The 23959-nt window shown below is 42.3% G+C and overlaps 1 protein-coding gene across 3 annotated transcripts in view; it reads right to left on the bottom strand.

Annotated features, from left to right (window-relative positions):
• Window positions 1-23959, bottom strand: part of Blvra (biliverdin reductase A) — a 68108-nt gene that overhangs the window by 13622 nt on the left and 30527 nt on the right. For 2 of the 3 annotated variants that reach the window (XM_010610844.3, XM_019205517.2), the window contains exons 2-3: window positions 12551-12581; window positions 1403-1524 (exon numbers count right to left, since the gene is read on the bottom strand). In XM_010610844.3, coding sequence (XP_010609146.1) covers window positions 1403-1524; window positions 12551-12562 — 134 coding nt within the window. In that variant the 5' untranslated portion in view covers window positions 12563-12581. Of the gene's footprint in view, window positions 1-1402; window positions 1525-12550; window positions 12582-17510; window positions 17536-23959 lie in introns of those variants that run through there. The other variant, XM_010610843.3, reaches the window with a different exon arrangement.

Below are 23959 nucleotides of genomic sequence, written 5' to 3'. Positions count from 1 at the left end.
CCATAGGTTCACCACCACTGGGTTTCCAAACAGGTTTCCTGGGGAGGTGGCTGAACCTATCAAGTCTGTCTTGGGGAATCAGGGATGAAGGCAGGGCTATGAACTGGGGGTCTGGGAGTTCCCTCTGTGTCAGCCCACTGGCAGAAAACTGGGACTTCAGGAGAAAGAATAGGTTCCACCTTAGCCCTGAGGCCAAACGTAGAGTTGTCTCAGCTTCTGACAGGGGTGCAGGACAGTTTTCTAGCTCATAAAACTGAGGGCCCCCATCCTGTGCACCCTTGGCATCTGCTGAGGACAGGGCCAGCCCTGAGTAAACTCTAGTCCTTCTGGGGCTTCCTCATGTCTCAAAGCCCACTTTCAATCCTTCAAACAGGGACTGGACCTCAGGACAGACAGACTAGACGAAAGTAGTCTTGGGAGCTAAAATATGAAAAAATGTCTGCAATGACCATCACAATGGTTCCTTAGGCTTTACAAAAACATTTATCTGCTGTCTCTCAAGCACTAGAAAATAGCAATTTGCCTAAACTACTTACTGCACAGCTCCACACTCAGCCAGCATCTGCCAGGATGTAGCTCACAATGAATACTGATAAATGATGCTACACTGGATTAGGTTGGAGAGTGGTGTGCACACACGTGTGTAGGTGAGGGGAAGATTACAGGGCAATAAGTTTGGTTTTCTTCAAGTTGTAGGAAATAAAGGAATCCTTAAAGAAATGTTAGGCTCAGCTGGGGATGGTGGCACAGGCCTATAATCCCAGCATTCCGGGAGGCTGAGGCAAGAGGATCACAAGTTCAAGTCCAGCCTGTGCAACTTAGCAACTTAGTGAGACCCTGTCTCAAAATTAAAAAAAAAAACAAAACAAAACTAGGGATGTAGTGCAGTGCTAAGGCCCTACTATGTTTAATCAAGCTACTAGGTGGAACCAAGCAGACCTACATTCAAATCTACCTCTTCAATTCTTCCTGCTGTGTGACCTTAAACTGATGACTCAACCTTTCTGAGGCTCAGCTCCCTTATCTGTAAACTGGGGCTGATGAGGATCTTAGAATGATGTAATGTATGTAAAGCCCAGGGCCATCACAAGGATGGCTGCTCTGATGACAGATGTCACAGCTGGTACACACCAAAGCTCTCTGTCAAGCCCACCCAGCACGGGTTGGCTGTGCCCCTTCAGAAGGAACAGGCCCTGTCCTGGCTTCCCAGCTCTTCTCTGCAGCCCCCCAGCATCCTGCTTGCTGCCCCTCCCAGCTGTGGGCTCAGCACTCTTCGGCCCCAGGCCCATCTTGAGAGCTCATAGGCTGTCCCTCCCCCTCCCCCAGGTCAAGAAAATCTCCACATCCCTCATCTCTCAGTGTGCTTGTGCTGAGTGACGAGGCCCAGAGCAAGGTCAAGCACCTGGACACGAAGCCAATCAGGTTCAGGAGCGCCGAGGACTCATGTGGACTCCGTAAGTCCCTCATCCGCAGGGAGCCAGCTCTGCCAACACCAACCACCACCACACCAAACTTCCTCTTAGGCTGAAACACAGGGCACCAAGAAGGGCTTTGAGAATAGTCCAGCCATCTCACAGGGAACAGCAAACCAGAGGACCAGCCAGCCCAGGACATATGCGAAGCCATCACGCATGCCAGGAGTGGAAGCAGTTGCCTGTCATCCCATCACTCTGGGAGACTGACCCAGGACTGTAAGTTCAAGGCCTGCCTGGGAAAATTAGTAACTTAGTGAGGTTCTATCTCAAAGTAAAATATTAAAAACAAAAAAAGGCCAGGGATATAGCTCAGTGTGAAGGCCAGGCTGGGCTCAAACTTGCAATCCTCCTGCCTCAGCTTCCCAGAGTACTGGGATTAAGGGCTCAAGCCACTATGTCTGACTCAAGTCCACTTTTTCAAGTTACACAGCAACTCAATATAATCCAAGCTGATTTTTAAAATAATCTCTAAGAATAATCTACATCCCTTAAACTCAGTTCTTGAATGTCTCTGAGTGTCAACCATCACTGTCACCTCAGGCAGGCCCCTGTCCTTCACTTTTGGGGCCCAAGTGTGACTACTCCCCACCACTTCTGCCCCGCTTCCTTTACCCACTGCTCTAATCTTGGTTCAAGATTTCTTCCAGATTTTTGCGGAATTTCTACATATTTTGCTATTATTGGTTTCTTATGTAATTCCACTGTGATTAGAGAACATTCTTTACATGGTGTGGTTCCTTTTAAAGGTATTGAGATGTGCTTCGTGATCCAGAGTAGGGATATCTTAATGTTACAGTTTGGATCTGGAATGTTCTCACTAACCATGGACTGAAACCTCCAAAACCGCAGGCTAAGATAACCTTTGTCTCTTTATGAGTTGATTCACCTCAGGTGTTGGTTACAGTAGTAGAAAGCTGATGAACACACTTGGTTGTGTTCTGGGAAAACTTGAAAAGAACAGGAATTCTTCTGATGCTGAGGGGAACTTCCCTAAGTCCGCTGGACCAAAATGACTGATGATGCTATTAGGTCTTCCATATCCTTGCTGATTTGTTCTCTAATTGTTGTAACAATTACAGAGGGGAAGTGAAATCTATGGACAGAATTATGTTACAGATTTGTATATTTCTTCTTTTAGTTTTACAGTTTTGCACCCATGTATTTTGAAACTCTTACTGGGTACCTACTTGTTAGGATGGTTATGTCTTTTTTATCAACTCCTTCATTATTTGGAAATGACTATTTTCGTTCCTGGTAATATTTTTTAGTAATAGTAACAATTCACTTCCAATTTCGACTAATTAGTGTTAGCTTGGTACATTATTTCCCATCCTTTTGCTTTTAATCTATGGGTGGTTTTATTTTTAATGTGGATATTTCACAGGCAGCATCTAGTTAGGTGTTGCTTTTGATTTGCTCTAACAATCTCTGCTTTTTAGTTACAGTATTTACAGGACAATTAACACTGTGACTATTGAAATGGCTGAGTTGCAATTCAAACCCAATCCAAATCTTTCTTATTTATCCAATCTGTTATTTTCTTTTTCTTCCTTTTTAAATTAAGAGCAGTTCTTATAATTCTATTAGCAATAACTTTTTGAGACAATTTAAAGGCTTTTTATTGGATGTATTTTAATTACCACAGTCTACCTTAAAGCAATATTATGCCATTTCATATGCAAGAGCCTTATGACAGTATATTTCCATTTTCTCCCTCTTGAACTTTGTACCACTGTTACACAATTGACTCTATATTTGTCATTAACCCCTTGAGACACCAGTTAGAGTTCAGTCTGGAAAAGAAAAATCAGTCATATGTCACTTAACAGCAAAGGTCTGTTCTGAGAAATGCATTGTTAGGTGATTTTCTCACTGTGGGAACACTGCAGAAAGTGCTTACACAAACCTAAATGGTATAGCCTACTACACACCTCATCTATATAGCATATATGCAGTCCATCAATGAACAGAGTGTCATTATGTGTCACATGACTGAATTCCAAGTGTAAAGAATGTTAATACTGGGACTTAAGGCTGAGAATCATTGCTAGGAGCCACTGCATCCCCTGGGGAATTGGCCTAGAGCACCATCTCTGGCCGTCTCTGGCAACACTGAAGTATGTGCTTCTCCAGAGCCTGCCCAGAAACAAAAAGGGCTGGAAAGCAGCTCATTCCCTCCCAGTGTACAGCTTGAAGGAGGTGACTCCTGGTGACTGACTGTGGCTGCTGCTAAGCCACATGCTGACCTTGACTCATACCCTCAGCTGGAAATGACCCTGTGGGTAAAAGTCCCTCTCTTCTGCTCTCACATCTCCCAGGAGATTCTAATTGGCTGCACATACACACACACACACACACACACACACACACACACACACACACGGGAAAATTGGGAATTGTGATTCCAGACTTCTCTTCTGCCAGGCAGGAAGGACATAGGAAGGGCCAGCACAGTGGCCCACCAAAAACAAGCATTTTAACTGAGTCAGAGTCTTTCAGTCTTATGCTTTTAATCTTTGTTTTTTGACAGTCTCTTTACCAAACAGCAGTGAGATAGCCTCCTGAGAAATCTGGACGGGCCAAAACACATATCCCTGATCAATCGTTGTTTCTTTTTTGACAAAAGGAGATGAGTATTCAGTTATTGGGCTATTATTATTGTATTGTAGTTCACCTAATTAGAATAAATATTTATGGTACTCCTAAGATTACTGAATTTCTACCTTCCGAATAACCACCAGACTAGTAAGTTTCTGTTAACTTCAAAAAAGCCACACTGTTAAGAAACAGCTTCACTGTAAATAGCCAAACTGTTCTGTTTATATTATTAGTAATGATAACAAACTTGTGCACAAAACCTGACTTGTGGAGTGCGACAGAGTGCACTATGAACTGATTTAGGGTTTCGTTTAGATATTATTCCCTTGAAAAATTGACACACAAGCCAGGCACAGTGGCACACACCTGTAATCCCAGCACTCTGAGAGGCTGAGGCAGGGCGATCACAAGTTCAAATCCAGTCTGGGCATTTCAGTGAGACCATCTCTCAAAATAAAAAATAGAAGTAAGGGCTGGGGTATTGCTCAGGGCAAAGGACCTAGGTTCAATCCCCAATTTAAAAATAAAGGCACACCTAGGCAAGATATGAGTGAAAACTGATATTTTAAAAAGAGTTCCTCTTAAGGATAAGAACTTTATTCTTGAGCAAAACTAATTGCTAGAGCATCTACATATCGTGTCTTTTCAAGGTATGTTCTGAAAATGAAAGAAAGAAACTGCAAAGGAAATGGCTAGGGCTGGCCAGGAATAGCTGAGTGGTACAGCACTTGCCTGGCATGTGTGAGGCCCAGGGTTCAAGCCCCAGAACCACACCACCCCTCTGTCACAGTAGCTAACTCTCTGTGGGTAGGAGCCAGAGGCAGAGGGAAAAAAAGGGAAGAAAGACAAAGGGGAGGGGGAAGTGCACACGGATTTGGAGGAGGCTGACCTTTGCAAAGAAAACATCCTATAAGAAGTGCCTGGTAGGGGAATGCACAATAGTCTTCTAGGCCCCAGAATGTCCAAAATCCTTTTGCAGCTGTCAGCCATGCTCTGCCATCTTGAACACATGATAAAATGCCACTACAGTGGTGGTATTTTAAGAGATGAAGAACAGGAATAATTTCAAGACAGCAGAAAAGGGACACACTTAAAGGACAGAAAGAATTAATTCAGGATCAAGCAATAATCACAAAGCAAACTTGATTCCCTACCCCTGGACTCAGAGAAACCGGTGTTGGGTCCTCCAGATCTGAAAATGTAGTTCACAGAAAATTAGTATTAAGAGAATACATGCTGTCAACTTAGAAAAAAGTGTTTTTAAAGGTAAAAAATATAGAAGGAAATGTAAAATCATTACTACAGAAGAAATTTATGTACGAGGTATAAAAGCAGGTTCTGGACTGCTGCTTTGAGAGAGAAAGTAAATTCCAAACAATCAAAAAGATCAAGCTCATATTTTTCATCTACTGTTTGCAAGGTCTAAAAAGTTTGACTATAGAGTGGATGGCAAGGGAAAGTAGAGATCTTCACATGCTGGAGAGGGAAGAAGGCTATAGCTCAGATCTGAAATGTTCCCAAAGCCCTTGTGAATACATGGTTTGTTCAAGGGTTGCTTCCAGCCTGTGCACCAATGGGAGGTGTGGAACTTTGAAGAGTTGGAGCCTATTTGGGAAAAGTCAGATCATTCAGATATACCATTAAAGAGAATATGGGGACCCCAGTCCTGCTCCCCCCTTTTTTCTTTTCTTCCTGGCAGCCATCAAGTAAACTGTCCTCCTCTGTCACACAGTCCTGACATGAAAGAGAGGGTCACCAAGGCCCAAAACACATAGGTTAACCAACCATAGACCGAAGCTTCTAAAACCGTGAACCAAAATAAACAATTCTCTTTATTAAGTTGATTTCTTCAGGTATTTTGTAACAGTAACAGAAAGCTGACTATCATAGAGAGAAAAATAGGCAACCTAGCCAGATATGGTGATACATACCTATAAGTCCAGTACTCTGGAAGACTGAGACAAGAGAATCTTAAGTTTGGAGCTAGCCCAGACAAATTAGCAACTTAACAAAACTATGTCTCAAATGAAAAATAAAAAAAGGGCTGGAGATGTTGTTTAATTCCCAGTACCAAGAAATAAAGAAGGAAAGGAGAAAGAAAAGGAAGAAAGAAGTAAGGGAGAAAGAAAGGGAAGAAAAGAAAAATGGAAAAACAGACAACTTAATTTATGGAGAGCAATTTGGAAATATTTAGCATAGATAAAATGCAAATACTCTTCATTCTGTTAAATCCATCTGTAAGAATAGGTCCCACAGAGCTATACCAGTGAAATGACTTAGCCTTACTTATAATAAGCACAAGATCAAATAATCTGTAAAGCAGGTGGGTATATATTTTAGTACACTTGTAAAATGGGCTAGTACACAGCTGTAAACAAAGAACACAGAAACTCTTTATGTATTGAAAACAAGTGCACTCCAAGATATACCATCATGTGAGAAAAGCAAAGTATAGAACAACTGAGTTGTGTGCCATCCTTAGCATAAATAAAGGAGGGAAGCTGAAGGTAAAATATGTATTGCATATTCTTAATACATCCCTAAAAGGAAGCCCAAGAAACTGGTGGGCACTGGTGACATGTTCTCACTAGGAGCTGAGAAACAGGACACCTCCGGGGGAACAGGGGTGGGAGGGAAGAGGGCTCTTCACACTGTTTTGTAATCCTTTACATACATGTGTTATCTACTCAAATATAAACAATCACCATCAATAGCTATCCATAGTGGTAGGATGCCCTGAGAGGGTGGGGCAGTGTGGCTGGCTGTACCTTTGGTCACTGTCCTTGTTCTTTTTGGGCTTCCCCTACAGCTCTGGATGTCCTCTGCTGTCCTGCCTCTGGGACTTTCTGTCCCAACCATTCTGTGTCCAGTGTCCCCAAATCACCCAGATTCCCCACACCTGTGGGTGACAACTGTTGCTCCTCTCACCTCTCCTAGTCCCACCTCTGTTTTGCTAAGGCATGTGGTCCATGGGCCATCCAAGGCCTTCGCACCACCATGTTCAAAGGCACCTAGGCCACGTGCTCCTCGACTCACACACACTGGAGTGTAAGTGGACCTGCTTTGAACTCACTCCTTAATCTTCTCTCACCTCATAGCACCATGGTTTTCTCTTCCTAATTCATCACTTTCCTTTCCAGAATTCATCCTGCCCCCAAGGTGTACATATCCCAAAGCCCCATCCTCATCCCTCTGTTCTTCATTCTCTCCTATATTTCCAGAGTGGACAGTCCCTCACGCTTAAGGCTACCATCTGCAAAAAAGCATCATCCCGTCCTTCAAATTACAGTCACAAGAAGAAATGCAAACAGGGCATTTCTTGCTGGCTGTCTCGTTGTGACCTGGATCTTCATGCTCTGCTGAATCCCAGTCATCTACGCCCCCCAACCTGCTGTCCTCTGAACTTCCAGGCAAAGGCTGGAGGCTCTAGCCTCTCACCAGACTGCCAGCCAGAAATGCTTGTGATCCTGGGTCTCATCCCTTTCTTATAAAAACACTCTGAGATCAAAGGGTTGATTATCACTGGGGATCCTTTTGCACCTTCCCTCTCCTGCTAGCATCTGAGTCACACCAAGATTTCCTCAACAACTTCTGCCATGTGATTTCCTTCCTCCACATTTCCACTGACTGCCCAGGCTGTAGATCTCATTCCAAGTTCATTCAGCAGCCTCTGAGCCAGCCTATCATTTAGTCAACTGACACTCAGTGTCTTAGTTACCTTTCTCATTGCTAAGAAAAAATACCTGACACTCAGAATTAAGAGGAAAGGCTTGTTTTGACTCATAGTTTGTAGAGGTTTCAGTTTGCAGTTGGCTGGCTCCAAGGCAGGGTGGCATGGCAGAGGGGCATCATAGAGGAGGAGTCATTCACAGTAGGCAGAAGGCAGCAAAAGCAGCAAGCAGCAAGCTAAAACAGCAGCCCTTTTTCTGTCCCTTATATTCTATCCAGGCTATGTGCCCTTAGGGTAGGAAGCACTCACATTTGAGGTAGGGCATCTGTAATCCTTGCATTGAACCATAAATTAATCCCAGCATCACACATCATTAATTCCAGTATTACACACTCTAGATGCAGCCACCTCCGAAAAGCCCAGCTATGACTGCATGAGGCTTTGGGGCCATGCAGGCTGTAACATTCAGTGAAGACAAATTCTGAGACATTAATTAACCAGATGCTTGGGGACACTAAGGTGAACAAGATGTGCCGACAGAAGTGTTTGAAGTCAGGGGGCGGAAGGTAACCAGAAAAGAAAGGGCAGAGGGAGTTCACATATGAGAGGTGTCCCTTCCAAAAAGAGGGCTTAAAAACAAAAAACACACAACTCTTCATGAAGCAGAAACAGCAGAAGAACTGCATGGACAGGATCAGCTGGGTTTAGGCATGACTAATGGCACTCAGAGTCACATCAGCACTTCATCCCCATTCTGACTCTTAACTCCCTGTTCCTGTTCCTTAGGGCAATTTACCCGCCATTTATTTCCCTCACCTGTAAAACACAGGTAATAACAACATCCTGCCCAGAGGCTTTCGGTTAGAAGTAAATGGATGCCCAACCCTGGGGCTGCGTAGAGGAAAAGAAATAAGACACAAACTATAACAAAACATAACTGTGTAAATGAAAGGTGTATAACACAGGAGTTGCAGGAGTCAGGAGCAGGAAGGGGAGGCAAGAACTATGAAGGGGCAACACAAAGGACTCATCGGAGTGAGGTTCTGTACCCGAACTGTGGTGACAGTCATACAAATATCTGCATATATTTTAACTCACAGACCTACCCACACTCCCCCCAAAATTCAAATTTACTCTATGTAAATTTAAACAGTATTTATACAAAAACATATTTTCATGAACACATACAAATACAAAGAAAAGCATTTAATACATCAGAACAGCTGTCTTTGGCAGGGTGAGTATGGGGTTGGAGAAAAAAACTAAATTAAACAAATAAAAGCAAGCCAGGTGTGCTGATACACACCTATAATACCAGGACTCTGGGAGGCTGAGGCAGGAGGAAACCAAGTTAGAGCTCAGCCTGGGCAACTTACCAACCTGGAGATATCTTGTTTCAAAATAAAAAATAAAAAAGAGCCAGTGATGTAGCTCAGCGCAAAAGCCCTTCTTCAATCGCTAGCACAGTTAATAATAATAATGATAATGCAAGGAGGGCCTTTGCACAGATCAACATAAACAATATGCCATGCTCTAGAGAGGAGGTCTGTCCTCCATGCCTACGAGAATGATCCAGAGGAGGGTAAGGATCCAGAGTAAAGGTGAGGAAGAAAAGAATTAAATAAGCAAAGAAGAAATGAAGACAACTAAAAGATGTAAAAGATATTGTGGTCTCGTGTAACAATAAATTACACAAAAACAAATACCACATCTATAACATTTTTTTACCATTATAGCCTTCAAACCAAGGCTCAAAGCCAGCACAAGTCTGTGGTATTTGGTAGCTGGCAATCACAGCATGGTCCTGAGGGACCCACATGAAACAGACTCGGGCAGGTAAAAAGCAGCCCAGCTTGGGCTCTCATGAGTTTGGGGTACCAGAAGGATCTTAAATGAAGATAAGCAACAGTCTTCTGGCTGTGTGGATCTGCAGGAGAGGAGAAATATCTGCTTCAGCAGACACATTTGGGACGTCCCAGAACACACAATGACAGCTGTGGAGACAGAGGTAGTTTCCAGCAGTGGGCAGGGCAAGACACACTGGGAAAACACAGACTTTTAAGAATAGGGAGAAGAGGAGCCTAAGAAAGAATCTGAGAAGTGACCAGAGAGACAAGCAGAAACCCTGGGGTATCAAGAAGAAGGTGATTGATACTTTTGCCAGTCAGCTTTCTGTCACTATAACAAATACCTGAGGTAATTAAGTTATAAAGCAAAAAGGGTTATTTTGGCTCCTGGTTTTGAAGGTTCCAGTCCACAACAGTTGGTTTCATTGCTTTGGGCCTGTGGTAGGCAACACATCACAAGGGGAGCGGGGAGAGGAAAAGAGAAGATAAAAAAATTAAGATGTCTTATGTATATGTACCAACACCCTGCGATGAGTGTAGTCACTATGTACTGCAAACACATACGGAAGGTAGGGAGGGAGGGAAAGACGAAGGGACGGAGGGAGCAAGGGAGGGAGGGAGGAGCAGCCAGTTAGAAGGGAGAGAGAGAGAGAGAGAGAGGAAGGATAAACAGCTAGTTAGAAGGGAACCCAAGTCTATAGTGTTTTTAAAGATCAAGAGGAAAAAAAATCAAAAAAATGGTTGAACTGGTAAGACAGAAGAGAAAAATCAATGACTGACAGAACTGTTATTGGGCCAGCTCACTATGAACGCAGCCTTTCTATTGTTTGTTTGGAATGTAAAAGTTTCTGAGCTCTACATGAGCTACAGGATCGTTAGGCAAGAAGGCCACAGCCAGAAGTGATAGCACAGGCCTGTAATCTCAACACTCTATGAGGCTGAGGCAGGAGGATAGCCAAATTCAAGCCCAGCCTGGAAAACACAATGACTTAGCAAGACCTTGTCTTAAGAAAAATCAAAAGAAGGGTTGAGAACACAGCTCAAATTATGAGGGCCCCGGGTTTCATCATCAGTTCTCCAAACAAACAAACAAAAAGAATGTGGTCAACAGAAGTAAAGATAACACAGTAGAAAGACTTACTTTTGACTGTTTACATTTCACATGTTTTGAATTCTCCCTCTCCCTCTCAGCCTGTCTCAAAGGGGATGAAAAAAGGAGGGTAGCAGCTGTTCCACAATATGTGAGATATTATTTTGTTCTGAAGAAAACAAAACGAAGCCATTTTGAAATGCTGATGAGAAAGAGCTAGTGGAAAAGAGGTAAACAATGTAGCTGATAAAGGAGATGAGGCAAAGCAAGGTCTCGGTAGGCAGGAATTTTCAGAATCTGAGAATGAGAAAGGTATGCCTTGGTCAGGAACACCCTGACCGGGTGCATGTCGATGAGACCCAACATCCACACCCCCTTCCCCTTTCTCCACCAGGTCCAGGGGTGAGAAGCCGCTCTAGGGTGGCCAGGCTAAGTCAGTCAGCGAAGCCCCTGCTCCTCAGACACAGCGATTGGTCCAGCAATGGACACGTGATCTGATTCTGGCCCGTAAGACTAAGGAAGCTTTCGTTGGGGCTTCATATAAAAGAAGTTTCCACTTTTCTGAAAGACCTGCAGAAAGCCGCTTCTTTCTCCTGCTGGAAGGGAATGAGAAGAGCGCAGCCCTGCATGTAGCTGGCAGCTATACCATAGCGCAAGGAGAATGGCCCCTAAGGTGCAGCCAACGTTAGGATGGAGAGCAGAAAGAGGAAACGATCCTGGGCCCTTGATGAGATCACCCAGTGGAAAAACCAACCTTCACCTGGGCTATGGGAAAAAAGCCACATTAGGGCTGCTTACGGTGGTGTATACCTGTAATCCCAGCACTCAGGAGTCTGGGGCAGGAGGAGCATTAGTTTGAGGCCAACCTGGGCTGCATAGTTGGCTCAAAGCTGGCCTGGATTACAGGGGAAGACCCTACCTCAAAACGAAACAAACAAAAGGCTCATTTGTGTAGGGTTTCCATTACTCCTCTTCTCTCACTGATGAACATCCCTTCCACACAACCAGAAACAAGACACATAAAGAGGCAGGAACTGAGAGAGACAATGTCAGGTGGAATTTTACATATTTCTCTGCAAAGTAAAGTGATCCAGATGCTGAGAGTGAGGAGGGGGTTGTAAGGAGTACAGAGATTGAACAGAATGGTGGAGACTAGATCTGACTGTCCAGGGCAATGGGAAAGAGAGTTGTGAGGACTGAGCCCTGGATAAGGGTTCTGAGATACCTGCCAGCTGCAAATAGCTGCTCTCCCACAACAAACATCCCTCTAGGAAGCCTTTGGGTTTGCACGAGAGGGGTGTTGGTGACCAGGACAAGGACAAAAGGAGTTGAAGGGATCAGGGCAATACCATAGTGATTGAAGGGATGAAACCCAAGGTCCAGGCTAGACTGGGGAGGGTGTTAGAGGAAGAAGGGGCAAATCAGTAAAACGAAGAGAGAAAAGGATGAACAGGCCAGACACCTCCTTGGATCAAAGAACAGGAAGTGAGAGCACCAAGAAAACAATGCAGACAGTTGAGTAAACAGAGTGAAGGGTGCCTGAATAACACAAAGTAGGCATCTGGCCCAGCACCCACCCCACCCCACCTTCACCCTCACCTCCTGAGTGTTATTTCAAGATTAGCTTAAGTGGGTGAGTTCAGATCTAAATGAAGCTGGGTGGACACAGATAGGAACTCAGAGGGGCCTAATTCTTCCTATATCACCTAGAGCCATGATCGCAGCGATAGGTTGGAGGGGAAATTTTTCAAGTCTGTGCAGATGTTTCTGAAAGCTTTGTAGTGGGAAACGATACTCTTCAAAGAAGAAGGGGACGTTGAAAAATAAAAAAATAAAGCTATCCTTCAAATAGTTTTTGTAAAGGACTCACCTCTGTATTCATCTTGCTCTTTCTTCAGTGGCTGTGAAGACAAAAGCAGAGGTTCAGTACTCTGGTGGCACCGCCCCAAGCTCTATACAAGCACCACCCTAGTCTCTCCCACTTTCTCTTGCACCACTTCCTGTCCCATCAGTCCCATTTTCCACAAATGCCTCCAGCAAAGACCTCCAGGTATCTTCCACTCTAGGACTGCTGATGGTCAACTTCCCTGAGGCATTTCCAAAATCCTTCTGCTATGGAAAGGGTAGCTAGAAACGATGCCCCATGGGAAAGTCATGCCTGGAGAGGATCTCTCTCATTTAATTTAATTTAGTTTAGTTTAATGTTTTTGCTGTGCTCAGGATTGAACCCTGGGCCTTGTGCATGCTAGGCAAGAGCTCTACCACTAAGCTGCACCCAAGCTCTGAGGATAGCTCTTAATTTCACTTTTTTAATGGAGACAAGCAAAGCAGTAAGAATGACACATCTTTTTCTCCCCTCCTAGCTGAGAGTTTCCAGAGGACTTCAATTTATTTTGTTAAAAAGACAGTTCAGCAGTTTACTACTCTGGGTCCTTAGCATTAAGGAGGAGGGAGCAAACAGGTGTGCATGATTGAGAAGCATGAAGGAAGAAAGATAAGGGGAAACAAGAAAGAGAAGGGAAGCAGAGACATGTAGCATAACAGGGGTACAAAACCAAAGAATTCCTGGAATTGCTTGTTGAAACAGTGCATTTCTGGACTCCACCCCCAGACCCTGTTTTGGAAGGCCTAAAATGGAGGAGAGGCTAAGAATCTGCATTTTCATCAGGCATCCAGGATATCATGGACAGAAAGATGGTCAGGAACCACCCTTGGAGAAACTCTGGGATCATAAGTAGAACAGAGAGGCCCGTAAGTTTTTCATTCATTTTACAGAGCTGCTAAAGGTGCTACTATCTTTCAACCAACACTGGGCAAGTGGATAAACAAGGAAGATGAAGAAAGTGCTTCCACCCAGGAGCATGTCCAAGAGGCCAAAAAAGATGGGCAGGAGGCTCCATGATCTCTAAAAAGGGAAGGCTGAGGCAGCACTATTTTGGCTCCAGCCTTGCATATGACCAGATTCTTTTTTTTTTTGGTACCGGGGATCAAACTCGGGTCCTTGCGTTTGCGAGGCAGGCCACTGAACCGCTGAGCTAAATCCCCAGGCCCCTGACCAGATTCTTTTGTGTTAAGTGTTGGGATGATAACATGAATAATAACAGTGATGTAATAACGCCATTAAAAAAAACTTAACTCTGGAAACCCAAAGACTGTGCAGGGAATACTACATGGCGAACATCTGGACTCTTCACTTTTCACATTTCCAGCAATCCTCCCCTTCTCTCTTCCCACCTCTTCCTGCTTTGAGAGCAGGTCTCGTGATGCTGTCAGCATGTACGCTGTCTTTCGAAATCTGGAGCCTTTTTCTATCTCTCAAAAGATATGAAAAAGGGATCTTGAAGAAAACCCTAAAGAGTTGAGTGAGATAAAGTGAGCAGACTTTCTTCTGAAGTCCTAGGGAGTCAATGTGAATGTGATGTCTGCTGTGCATGAAATAGCTCAGAAGGATGACTTAGATTCGGATGGCTAAATTTGGAGTGGGATTGGGGGAGCTAGAACTAAGTGGAGGGTACACGCAGGATAACACTGGGAACCACATGGCTCTGGTTGCCCTCCCAGTGTCCCTCTAGAGCTTCCATGGGAATGTGGACATCAGATAAAAAGCCACACAAACATGAGGAGAGTGATAAGTTGGGAGCTTGTTTGTGTCAGCTGCTTTATGTTAAACCCAATTCTTACAACCTTGGCAGAAACAGCTAATATTAATTGCACTGTATAGATGAGGAACCTGAAGTTCACGGGAGGTACAAACACTCCCAGCCAAGTTTCCAGAGGATTTTAATGTATTATGTGACAAGAGCAATTGATCAGGCTACTCTGATTAGCATTCAGGGTCTCACAGGCTTTAGTCACACTGTCAAGGGTTTATGGCATTGCCCTGTCATTACCAGAGTTTCCAGTTCTGAATCCAAACCCAACTGTCCCAGACACTTTTACAGAGCTTGTCTTATTTTCACTCCAATAGCTCTTATAACAGGAGACCTGGTGCTTGGTCCTGTGTCATTATAGGCTTCTCAAACAATGGTGGTCAAAGCCTCCACATTTGTAGGCTAAACAGCTGACTTCAACTCTAAAGTCAGCTTCAGTTCTAACATATCTGCTGGTTCCCAGAAAAGGAAATCTAGGTATTTCTTAAACATGTGGAATAGTATCTGATTTCAGTCATGATCAAAGACATAAACTAAGACTTCATCAAGAGATCCTTTCAGACTGACAAATAAAAATGTGTGCTGGAGTGTGTTGGTCAAAGACTGGTGAAGCGTATACTCTCTGCCACTCTTGGAGGATTACAGGTGGGAGCCAGCTCCCTGAAGGATGGGCAAGCATTAGCTATTAAAATGCCAAATGCACATAACCCGTGACTTGGTAACTCCACTGCTTCTCATTTCTGTTTCCACCCCCAAACCATGTTCAGAGGAAATCATTAAATTGCCTGGAATCCTCTGTCTTTGTAGAAATATCAGCGTTCTGTTTTGTTTCGTTTGTGGTACTGGAGATTAAACTTGGTGCCTTCATGCTAAGCTGTGCTCCTAGACCTTTTAACATTTTTAAATTTTGAGATAGACCCTTGCTAAGTCATAATGAGAGCTTATAGCAAAGTTTTCCTTTAAGAGCAATTTTTTGGGGGGTAACAGGGATAGAACTCGGGTCCTTATACTTGTGACGCCGGCAGCGGCACCACTGAGCTAAATCCCCAGCCCTCCTTTTAGAGCAATTTATACAACTATATGAATTTATGAACTTTACTGGTCTCCCACAGAATCTGGGGTAAGCAAAGTGAAGCAAAACAAAACACATTCAAAGGAATGACTCTGTGTGAGAAAGAATCCTCCTTGGAAATGCTGCCATGTTTAGGCAACAGGGTGTCTCATGGGATGGACTTTTTCTCCACCTTCAGCTCCCCTAATAATACCATAGCTCTGACAGGAAACACAGCAACCCCAGACTAGACGAGATCTGGCTCCACTTTTCAACACTTGCCAAAATTTGGATCTGAAATGTCCACAAAGGACTCATGTGTTAAAGTCTCAGTCACCAGCTTGTGGCCTCATTTAGAGGTGGTAGAAGCCTTCAGAGGTGGGGCCTAGTTAGGGGAAGTGAAGTCACTAGGCATGAGACCATGAAGGTAATATTGGGACCCAAGTCACTCCCTGTCTTTCTCTTTGCTCCCTGACTGCTATGAGATGAGCAGTTGCCTCTACCATGCACACCCACCATGTTGTGCTGCCTTGCTGCAAGCCCAAAAGCAACAGACCAGCTTACCATGGACTGAAACCTCTGAAACTGTGAGCCAAAATAAAGCTTTCCTCCTTCTACAGTGTTTATTTCAGATATTTAGTCACAATGATGGAAAGCTAACCCAAGACTCTACCAACCCATCATGCACCTCTCCCTCCATGTCTCCTCACCCTCTTCCCAAGACCCATTTACATTTAAAAAGAATGCAGGGAAAATTTTTATTATTCATTCTATAGTTTATTAGATCCCAAAACATCCTAACCCTACAATAAGATTTAGGTTTGTTTACTTTTTTCTTTCAAAGGTTTAATATTTAAGTGGTTACACACAAAAGTATTTTAAGTTGTTATTTAGCATTACATTTAATTTTTTCACAAAAAAAACCAGATAAATACATTTTTTCTCTTATATTTGTAACTTTTTTGTGTTGGGAATAGAACCCAGGGCCTTAAACTAAGCTACATCCCCAGTTATTTTATTTTATTTTGAGACAGGGTCTCACTAAATTGCTCAGGCTGGCTGAACTTATGATACTCCTGCCTGAGCCTCCCAGACAGCTAGGACTCTAAAGGTGAGCCATCATGCATGCGTCTTTATATTTTTATTATATTATTACTATTATTATTAGTGTGGGGGGGTACTGGATTGAAACAAGATCTTGTGCCTGATAGGCAAATGTTCTACTACTAAACTACACCCCAAGACTAGATTTTTAAAATATATCTAAATTGCATTTTAATATATGACATAAGACTTTTCCCCAAATGTGTTACTTCCACATTGTTTATTGAATATTTCATCTTTTCCCCCCAATAACAGTACTTAAATCTTATTGGTACAGTTATTCTTTTCAAGGTCTCTGCTGTGCCCTGAACCTATATTCTCATTTCTATAATTCATATACTGTTCACAAGACTATAATTTTACCATGTGTTGAAACCTGGTCATTCAAGTTCTCTTGTTAATTCTGCTCATTATTCTTATCTATTCTTGTTTGCTTAGACCTCTAGGTTAGTTTTAGAACATTTCTGTCAAGTTAACAAAAATTCCACTAAGATTATGACTCTGACTATTCGGATGTATCAAATTAGGGCAAAGTAATAAGCCTTTCCTTCCACAAACTCTGTATGCCTTTTCAAGAGTGGTCATTTAGAAAGTAATTTTTGAAAAAAGAGGAAGAATCATGAGTTGATTCCTGAGGAAGAATCTTGAGTTGGTTCCTGAATTACTGCAGAAGGACAAACAAAAGCTGAATTCAATTTTACAATTTCAGTAGAAAGTTTAAAAAGAAGGATCTTTTGCATAAATAAATAAGCAATTTTAAGCAGGCTTCTGCCCCTCCCCCCTGTACCTACTGTAGTAGGTCTGCTAAGCAGTTTAGGAGTTTGAGCCTTTATTTGCTTTGACCCCAAAGCACAACATGCACAGACACAAAGGGTCTCTGGTGGTTGAAGACCTTGTCTTCAATTCAAAGGACCAGAAATGTAGGTTTGGCATGGGCCATGATCTCACAGTGCATTTGTTTCTACACCTAGAAAAAGGAGAAGAAGCGAGAAACATAGACAATTTTAGATAACTGCTATGCTTACCTTGAGTGCTGATACAGCATTTTGCTTTTGTTCTCTTCTGATTTTTCTTAGCCATTTGAATTAGTTAACTGGAGGTTCTCTACCTCTTTTCTGATCCGCCTCCCAGGGAGGGGAGCATGAAAACTAGGTCAAGGCTCAGGTTATCACAGCTAGGAAGCTGCCCTCTTACAGGGCCCAGGCACAAAAGTGCTAAACAAGTAGAATGTGTCCCTATCTTTATCTTTTTCAGGACAAAAGCCACTCCTTTCTTAGCCCTGCTCAACTGTTCCACATCTTTGATTCTTCCTCATAGCCATTTCAAAACCAATCTTTTATTAAAAGTGATCTTGAGATAATAAGAGGGAAATGAGATGACATCCAACAAATTACTCCTACTAAAGAATAAATGACAAGTATATTTAAGCTTGAAAGGGTAGAAAGGTATTTTAAGAGAGCTGTTTATTAATCCAAGTGATTGTAGGACAATGTGCAACTCAATTTCAAAAGTGGGTTGAGCTCAAGACACTCTGGGGTCCCACACATGTCCTTGGGTACACAAACACACAAATACACACACACACCACCACCACTGTCCCTAAGGTAAGGTCCAAGATATAACCTCAGTTCTCTACTGCTGAGACACTGGTACTTTCTGGCCCAATCCTACAGGAGACTGCGAATTGCTGGATGGGTTGAACACACCGAGCAGAACTCACAAGTGCAATCAAAAGAATGTAAAGCTACTACACAAGCAAAATAGGTGTGAATCAAACTTTTCTTCTGAACATTTTAAAAGTTTAATAACTTCGCTTTTAAAGATCTCGACAATAAAAACATGCAGCTCAATCAAGAAACATATGATGTGTTGTGTACTTGATACTAATTTTGGAAATCACTTTTTGTTTTCCTACACATAGAAAAACTGCCTCTTAGCAACAAATTCTCAGGTTGCAAGTGAGGACTTTTAAGTCCTTTTTAAACTCTGAGTTTTCTGATATAGTTTCTGTGATAGAAGGGGAAAAACAGTTAAGCTACAAGAGAAATCATTATGTACAAGTGCAAGGTATATGAGATAACCAACTGTTTACACAGGCACCAGCAAATATTTACTTTAGTGCACCAAGCAGGACAAGAGAGTCAAAACAGGGAAGATTAAAGAAATCCTGCAGAACCAAAAACTAAAATGACTTGGGATCCTATGTTAAACAGAGCCAGAGTCACAAGCAGTGTTGGCCTACATGTATATGTACTTTACTTTTCAAACAATGTTTTGCCCATTTCTTCCTAGTCCCATGATATTCCATAAGAATATTTTTCTTTCCTGTAAGAAATCTTTCATTCTGCAGAGGCACAAAGCCTCTGGACCCCTTGCTGTCAGCCCTTCATCCTCCTTATTTCCTCAAGGGGGTGGCTGACTGCCGACCTTCACCACAAGGGAAGTGGTTTCCATCTAGGCTTGGACAATGAAGAATCAGCAGGCAGGGAACACAGAGAGAGGGAAAGGCCAGGGGACTTTTGCCCCAGCTACCTGATCCTCTGCTTCTCCGGCAGTGGCTGTATTCTGCCATGGCAACCATAGCCCTGGAGGTTCCTCTACCGTGTTCCAGCCACCTCCATACACCCACCCTGTGGAACCCCCCAAACCCACCCCATCAGACCAGAGTGGGATGGTGCCCATCCTTTGAAGCTCTTTCCTGCACTCCACCATGTGTTGGTTCCCCTACTCCTGCCCACTCATTCACAGAAGTTCCTTTCATTTTTGTGCTTTTTCTTCTTAAGAGCCTAACTGATAAACTTGCTTTTTAACTCCCACAGCAAATTAAAATATTGGCAGGACCAAACAGCTTCCTTAGCTTATGCTACACCTCTCTCTCTGTTTCAGCCTCTCTCCCACATGCAAACTGGAAGCTGGGAACTCTTTGGAGGATGTCAGCAATAATACAGTTCTTTCCACTAACCCAGAAGCTCTCACTGCATTTCTGAGCATCACACAGTAGCAGGGGGGAGTGTGACACTTGCAACAGGTGCGCAGAGGCCAAAGATGCCACTAAACATCCTACACTGCACAGGGTATTACCAGTGCACGACACACACACAAACACACACACACACACACAACAACAGAGTTATCCAGCCCAGTGTCAACAGCATCAAGGTTGGGTGATGCATCATGCAAAGTGGACTACAAATGTGACATTTCTCCTTTTTCCTTCCACAGGGCCCTCGTTAGCAGCAGAATTATCGTCCCAAAGTGAGGCCAGTGGTAGAGTAGGGGGAAGGATTAGGGAGAGGGTGGGCTCTCAGACAAGACCACTGCTAGCCTGAAAAGTTCAAGGACAAAGGTTAAGTGTCCCTTCCAAATGAACTTTTCTGTCATGGAATGAATTGGATATTTTGGAAACTAGCAAGGAAAACTTAATATGGGACAAAAGTCTGGAAATGCACTCATAAAAATTTTAATGGTAATTATGTCTCAGCGATAGCATTTTTAGAGATTTAGTTTCTTAATGCTTACTCGGATACTTTAAATTTTTCTATAAAGGTTCATGTAATTGCACATAATTCTAAAGCATTAGAAAGCATGCCACTTTCACTGATGCCATTTCTTAAAGCTCCAATTCCTTAATTGAATAGACTTTCACAGGACAATATATCAAGCTGCCCCAATGATAAAGTCCATAGCACTTCTGCACAGCAAAGGAAACAACAAAAAGAATGAACAGACAACCTAACAGAATGGGAATAAGAGAAGATTAATATCTGGAATATATAAGGAATTCAAAGAAAAGACACCCCCAAGTAGAAGACCCAATCAAAATATGAGCAACCAAAATGAGCACACTTCACAGTCAAAGTACATATGACTAGCACTATAAATACATGAAGAAATGCTCAACACTGCTGGTCATTTAAAAAAATGTAAATTAAGAAAACACTAAGATTCCATCTTACTCCAGAAAGAATGGCTAACATCAAGAAATCAAATAATAACTAATACTTCAAAGACTGTGGGATTAGGGGAGGTGGAGGGAACCTTCCTCATTGTTTTTGGCTTGGATATAGATGTCCCTCCAAAGCCTCATATAGTCATAGGTGGGGCTTTTTCAGAGGTGCGTGAATCTACAGTGTGTAAATGACTCATGGTGCAATGCTAGGATTAAAGGAGCTAAGATTAAAGGTGAGTGATCACCAAATCAGTCCACTGATTGGTTTGGCACCATCTTAATACCTGTAGACTGGGACAGAAAAAGTCCTGTCTTGCCTCTTGCTTGCTTTGCTATCTTCTGCACACCATGAACTATTTCTCCTCTGCACTGCCTGTTTGTCATGCCACCCTACCTTGGAGTCAGCCAATTATGAACTGAAACCCCTACAAACTGTGAATAAACTATTTGCCTTTAACTTTGGATGCTGGGTACTTTGTGTCAGCAACAAGAGAAAAGTAACTAAGAATATAAACTAGTACAACAATATGGAAATCAGTATGGAGATTACTCAAAAACCTAAAAGTAGAAATTCCATTTCACCTAGATATTCCCCTTTCAGGCATCCTTCCAAAAGATATTACATCATATATAGTGATACATGTTTATAGTAGCATAGTTCACAACAGCTAAAACTTAGAAGCAGCCTATATATCCATCAAAAGACGAATGGATAAAGAAAATGTGGTTTTTATACACAATGGAGTACTATGCTGCTATAAAGAAAGATAAACGAGTTATTTGTAGGAAAATTGATGCACTTTAAAACCATAATGTTCATTGAAATAAGACACAAATTTAAATATTTCATGATATTTCTTATATAAGCAATTCAAAATATAAATAAAAAGCAAAGTGGAAGGCAGATAATGGAAGTAGGGAAATAGATCTTTTTCAAATGGAAAGGGAATCAAGAGATGGAGAGGGCAAGTAATGAGAGGGGATGAAAAAAAGAACTGAGATGTGTTATGTACATCTACCAACTCCACACAAGGAATGTTATCATTATGTAATGCAAACATGTAATAATAAAAAAATAAATGAACAAATAAAGTCCACCAAAAATTGTCCTTATAACTGAGTATGAGGAAAGGCTCTGCTTTAAGTCCATTTAATAATTTGGTGGATGAATGAATGAAGTCATTCACTATGTTTTATTTCTTAATGACAAGAACCATGTCAATTATCAAATTGACTTTCCTAGAGATAAGTGTTAATCTCAACTACAAAAACAATTTAGACCTTCGCTGTCCTATAAGGTAGACACATGTCCCTAGACACACGTGAATACTTAAATGTAAATTAATTAAATATAGGACATTTCCACCACCCTGGAAAGTACTACAAGTTTTACCAGACAGCACTGGCACACTGCTATTTTCTCCCCCATACCCATTTTCTGTGCTCACGTTTTCTGTGCTTTCTCTTGTTACTATTCCATGTGACTTTGTTGTAAACTAACCTGAATTTCTTCGTGGAACAATTTGGCCTAGCATTACTTTGGAATGTCTCTGTCTGTTCATGACAGCTCAGCCTTCTTTATCAACTCTAAGACAGTAATGTATGGAGTGAGATCTTGCTTATAACTCAAAAACTCAAAGAACATTTTCAGGAATGTAGCTCCTCTGAAACAAAGTACAATCTTCAAGGGTCGTGGGAGTTTGTTTGTTCATTTTGTTTCTTATAATTAAAAAAGTATGCACTGTTCATTCCTGACAACCAAGCTGATTTGGTTTTTTTTGGGGGGGCATTTGTTTGTTGGTTTGTTTTAGGCAGCCCTTCTTTATTTTTTGTTTTGAGACAAGTCCTGACTAAGTCATAAAGCTGCCCAGGCTGGGCTCAAACTTCTGACCATCCGCCCTCTGCCTCATAGAACACTGGGATTACAGGCATGTGCCACCATGCCCAGCTCCAAAATGTTATTTAATCAAAACTTAATTTGAGGATGGCATAGTGGCAACATGTGTAATCTCAGCTACATGTAGGGCTGAAGCAGGAGGCTCACCAGTTTGAAGCAACTTTGAGCAACTTTGCAAGATCTCTGTCTCAAACTCATAAGAAGGGCTGGACATGAAGCTCACTGATAGAGTGCCCATGAATTCCATAACCAATACTGTAAAAAAAAAAAAATGTTTGGATGGAAAATTAAGATATTTATCTGCACAAAAATTCGATTTATTTTTCAAATTACAAATAAAAGGCTAAATATCAGCTTGTGACTAAAACTTCAATGTCATTATGGCAAAAACAAATGGCCCAACTTGTTACTACTGACACATATGCTCATGTAACAGGAGACCTGGGTGTGCCAAGCAGAATCAAGAATGAAAATGCTGCCCCAGGCCTGTTTGGGATCCCTTGCTAGCCCTCGGTTCCAGAGCAGCACTACCTCTACGAAGAAGCCCATGCAACTTGAACATGTTATCAGACTTTACCCTTACTCTATAAAAATGTGTAGATTAAAAACTAAGTACAAAGATAAAAAATAATAATCATGGCCCAAAGTGACAAATCTTTGACTCTAATCAAACGTTAACCATATGAGTCGAGGAGTACAAAGAATAATTTTTAAAAATAAAGAACATGTATATGAATGTATGTAACAATAGGAAAATACTCTCAGCTATTCCTAAAAAATTTAAGTTGAGCTAGAGAGCCTTTCATAGTTCTCACCTCTCTCCATACAGAACCTTCCTTATAAAGCATTAACTTCAGTATGTGTTTTTTCTGGAAAGCATGATTTAAGGAACGGATCTACATATTTATTAATATAATTTTGGGGACAAAGCCGAGCAATATATCACTATCCTGAATTTCAATGATTTCAGTAACTTCTTGGAAATAGCACTACAGAAATTACATTAATTATGGGGGGATAAAAAAACCTTTTCGACGTCACATTGCTTGTACGGTGGATAATAAAGAGGATAAGGGCCAACACTTACTGAATTCTTACCCTGCTGAAAACCGTGTTGTGAGCTATTTATGCTAAGTCATTTAGTAATGTGATTGCCCCTACTTCTGCAAATGGGGAAACTGAGGTCATAAGAGGTTAAACTAATGTGCCCAAAATCGCACAGTAGTATATGATGGAAATGTTGTATCCAATAAAGTTAAGTATAAAACACATCAGGACCCCAAGTCGTGCATAAGTACAAAGGTTACATTTAAAAGTAGGGTATAAACTCATTATTGCTATATTTCTGAGCATTTCACGTGTACAGTGACCCCCACAACGACATCTATGGAGCCCACATTTCCAGGATGCAGGTCAGGCCTGGCGCTGGGAATCCGAGTCCCACAGAGTCGGGGTCTCCGCGGGCCTCGGGCCCCGAGTCTCCATGAAAAGCGAAACCACACTTCAAAATGAAATACGGATTTTAGTTTTTAAGATGTCTCGGCCGCGTCTTCCTGCCGGCGGGGACACAGATGCAAGCGAAGTTGGGCCTGGCTGCGTCGCTCCAGCTCCAGCCCGCGCGCACAGGT

The sequence above is a fragment of the Fukomys damarensis genome, unplaced genomic scaffold (assembly GCF_012274545.1).
Source record: "Fukomys damarensis isolate Sample0158 unplaced genomic scaffold, DMR_v1.0_HiC HiC_scaffold_17, whole genome shotgun sequence".
Lineage (NCBI taxonomy): Eukaryota > Metazoa > Chordata > Mammalia > Rodentia > Bathyergidae > Fukomys > Fukomys damarensis.
The sequence above is the reverse complement of the archived record's forward strand: the minus strand, read 5'-3'. Positions and strand labels throughout refer to the sequence as shown.